Consider the following 3,647-nt stretch of genomic DNA (forward strand, 5'->3'; position numbering starts at 1 on the left):
GAAAGTTGGGGTGCTGAACCGACAACGAAGTGCTGTTACTAATTTAGCAAAAAGCTGGTACCTGAGCTTCATTGCAGGCTTTCTTGCAGCTGAAAGCTTGTTCGCATGTTCATTACTCCATTTCATGAGTCCTTCCTCATTTAATTGTTTGGTTTAGGCCATGGAGAGAGAGGTCAAGGCTTTTTGTCATGGTGAGCAAACTGACATCATCATCAGCGCTTTCAGTATAAACATCTCTCGCCATGACATCTGCAGGCTGCAGGAAGGTTGCTGGCTCAATTCTAAGGTAAAACTGGCTGCAGCATGACGATATCCTCGTTTGGCGTGAAGCCTCACGGCCCTTGTTGCTGTATCATTCTTTTGGTAAGCTAGTGTCTTGTTTTACATCTCAAGCTTACTCTTTATGGTACAGATCGTTAATTTTTACATGCATCTGTTGATGGAAAGAAGCAAGAAACAAGGATATCCAGCCGTTCACGCCTTGGATGTTTCATTCTATAGTGAACTGAGTTCTCAGGGCCACGCAGCAGCGAAGAGATGGACGACAGGGGTCGATCTCTTTGAGCATGATGTTGTCCTTGTCCCTGTCTACCAGAACTTCCATCTTACTCTTGCGGTGAGTCAAACTGGCTTTTCGTTTGGAATTGGATCGGGAGAGAAAACTGGTGAGAAAATCTGTATCGATTTTGATATGTGTGCAGCAGAAGTTTGTGCTTTGTCTGACAGTCCCCTTGTAATCACAGGTCATCGACATGAGAGAGAAGACTATCAAATACTTGGATTCTGCATCATTTAACAGCGGAATCCAGATCTGTGAAACTCTGTTGTAAGTAACCGCTTGGGCGCTGCATTCACCTTGTGAATTATGAGAAGGCTTTTGGACCTTGTCCGAACTTGTCCCTGGGCCACAACTGCAAGTTTCCACGTTTCTTTTAGATAACGAAGCAGGAATCTTTGCCTTGCTGTGAGTCGTGTGACATTGGCTATTTACCTCGTTTCACACAGGCCCCTCCAGTCAGGGCCTTGGGTACCTGGGCTCCGCCACCTTCCCACCACACACACACACACAGAGCCTCGCTGCCAAATACACGGTAGCCTGGTGGCACTTGTACTGCCCCTGCTAGAGATGAAACACCTGGGCTTTAAGGAGTGAGCTTACGCTTTTGTGGAAGCCTCTGCTGGAATCGCTGGTCTCATTCCTGACCTGTAAATGTTACCTCGCAGCCTCTCATTATGTCTGTAAATTTAAGACTTGGATTTTTCCTCTGAAAGCCTTAAATCAGCCGCTGTAAGGATGCTCTGACGCTTTGCTGGCCTGCTGCTCAGCTCCCCGTGATCCTTCAGCAGCTCTGCTTTGTTGACCTACATTTTAGAGGCAAAGAGTGATTTTGATTTGTTTTCAACAGCAAATACCTGCAAGAAGAAAGCTGGCAAAAAAGGCAACGGAAGCTAGCTTGTTCAGAGTGGACAGTTCACGGCATGAGGGCAAATGTACGTGAGCACTACTGGGATGCGAAATGTGAACTCTCAACTCCTTCTCTTTAGAGGTCTTGACACTCTCTAAGTCCAAGCTTTTAGAAAAGAACTGTAAGCATCTCATGTTCTTTCGGTGCCACCTTAGGCCGCAGCTGACCCAGGAAACCATGGAATCGCAGCGTGGTTTGGGTCAGAAGGGACCTTAAATCCCATCCAGTTCCAGCCCCTGCCAGGGGCAGGGACACCTTCCACACCAGCTTACTCAAAGCACCATCCAACCTGGTCTTAACCATGCTGGGATGAAATCTTCCAGCATGACTTCTCCTTGCTGGCTGCATGCTTCATTTTTTCTGTTTAGTCTGCCATGCTCAGGTGAATCTGACTTTGCCCCCGCTTCCCAAGACAAACTTAATCTGTTTAGCTCTTGTTGGAGAACACAGGCTTTGGAAATGGGTTTGGAATTTGGGATAATTATTCTTATTGGGAGCACAAGTCCAAGTGTGTGAAAAAGCAGAGGGTTGAGTGGGTGTTTCCCAGAGTTGGGCTCCAGGAAAGCTGGGGAGGGGCTTACCAAGGGCATGGAGCGATAGGCATGGAAGGGGGAAGGGGGAAGATTTTTGTCCAAATGTCCAATCCAAATTCCTCACGGTGAGAGCAGTGAGGCCTTGGACCAGGTTGCCCAGAGCAGTGGTGGCTGCCCCGTCCCTGGGGTGTTCGAGGCCAGGCTGGATGGGGATTGGAGCCCCTGATCCAGTGGGAGGTGTCCCTGCCCATGGCAGGGGTGGCACTGGATGGGCTTTGAGGCCCTTTCCAACCCAAACCATTTGATGATTATGAGTTAGTAGCAAAGGGCACTGCCTAAAGACTCAATTTAGGAACCGCAACCACAAATAAACTTCTCAGGGAGGGCGTCTCTCTTAGGAGGCTGCTCTCCCTTCTCAGCCTAACAAGGACTTTGATTGTAACACCCAGGGGAAGGGAGTGAAGAGATGATGTGTGGTCATTCAGGTCTGTTCCTTGAGTTGTGTGATGGTGAATGGATTGTCCCGAGTGTCCGTTAGGATGGGTAACATGTGCTGCTTCCAAACTGCCTCTCTTTTACGGTATTGGAAAATTCTGCTTCTTTGCATTCCTTAGGAAATCCCTCAGCAGCAGAATGGAGATGACTGTGGAGTGTTTGTCTGCAAGTATGCAGACTATATTGCAAGAGGCAAACCATTAACCTTTACACAGGTGAGTGGGAGTTAAAACTGGCTCCAGACATCTTTGCTCAGATACAAGAGCCAGGGAAAGTTACAGAATCCTAGACTGTCCTGAGCTGGAAGGGACCCACAAGGCTTATTGAGTCCAAGTCCTGTCCCTGCACAGGACACCCCAACATTCCCACCGTGGGGCTGAGGGCGTTGGCCAAACCCTTCTGGAACATCGTCAGGCTGTGACTGCTTCCCTGGGAGCCGTTCCAGGGCTCCGCCACCCTCTGGGGGAAGAACTTTTTCCTCGTGCTCAACTTCACACTCCCCTGGCATCTTCCTGCCATTCCATTGGGTCCCGTCTTCTGCAGCAGCTGCTGATTGTGCCTGGAGCAGGGATGGAGGTTCTATCCCTCGCTCTGGGGTTGGTGCGTGGCTGGTGGGGTTGGAGCTTCACAGTGGCCTCGGAAGGGCAGAGCTGTGTTCTCCATCCTTACATCTGGTGTCTGCTTCCTACTTCACTACACGAGATGCCACAGCCGGTGGGTTTGGGATACCTGGCCCTTATGTCTTCTGGAGAAGTGGGTTTCCCTGTTAGATGTTTGTGCCTATTTTCTGCCTTGACTTCATGTTTAAAGGATTTTTCCTTTTCTTTCCAGAGTGACATGCCTTACTTCAGAAAGAGGATGGTCTGGGAGATAATCCACCAGCAGCTGCTGTGAGGGGTGCACGATGAGAGCAGCACTGTGATTACCTCAAGGTGACTGATAAGGCTTTTAGTTATTTTCTGAATACTTTATTTGGATAGGTAGTAGGCACACAAATTTTCCCCTTTAGGCTATGCAGTAGTGGTTAAGGAGGGGTGGTGGTTTCCCGGTTATGGAGGCAGTAACTCTCGTTGCCATTACTTAAGGCACCTGACAGCACCCAGGCAGAAAGGTGGCTGTGATGGGGAAGAGCCAGCACTGTCAGCCTCTGTCA

The 3,647-nt window shown here is 49.2% G+C and overlaps 1 protein-coding gene across 1 annotated transcript; it reads left to right on the forward strand.

Moving 5' to 3' along the window:
- Window positions 1-303: 303 nt before the first annotated feature.
- On the forward strand, window positions 304-3,401 carry LOC138733811 (sentrin-specific protease 2-like). The gene is made up of 6 exons (XM_069881298.1): window positions 304-363; window positions 413-616; window positions 744-826; window positions 1,407-1,491; window positions 2,614-2,709; window positions 3,326-3,401. Exons 1-6 carry the CDS (start codon window positions 304-306, stop codon window positions 3,386-3,388), a joined length of 591 nt encoding a protein of 196 aa, XP_069737399.1. The 3' UTR covers window positions 3,389-3,401.
- Window positions 3,402-3,647: the final 246 nt, after the last annotated feature.

Source organism: Phaenicophaeus curvirostris (assembly GCF_032191515.1).
Source record: "Phaenicophaeus curvirostris isolate KB17595 chromosome W unlocalized genomic scaffold, BPBGC_Pcur_1.0 scaffold_35, whole genome shotgun sequence".
Taxonomy (NCBI): domain Eukaryota; kingdom Metazoa; phylum Chordata; class Aves; order Cuculiformes; family Cuculidae; genus Phaenicophaeus; species Phaenicophaeus curvirostris.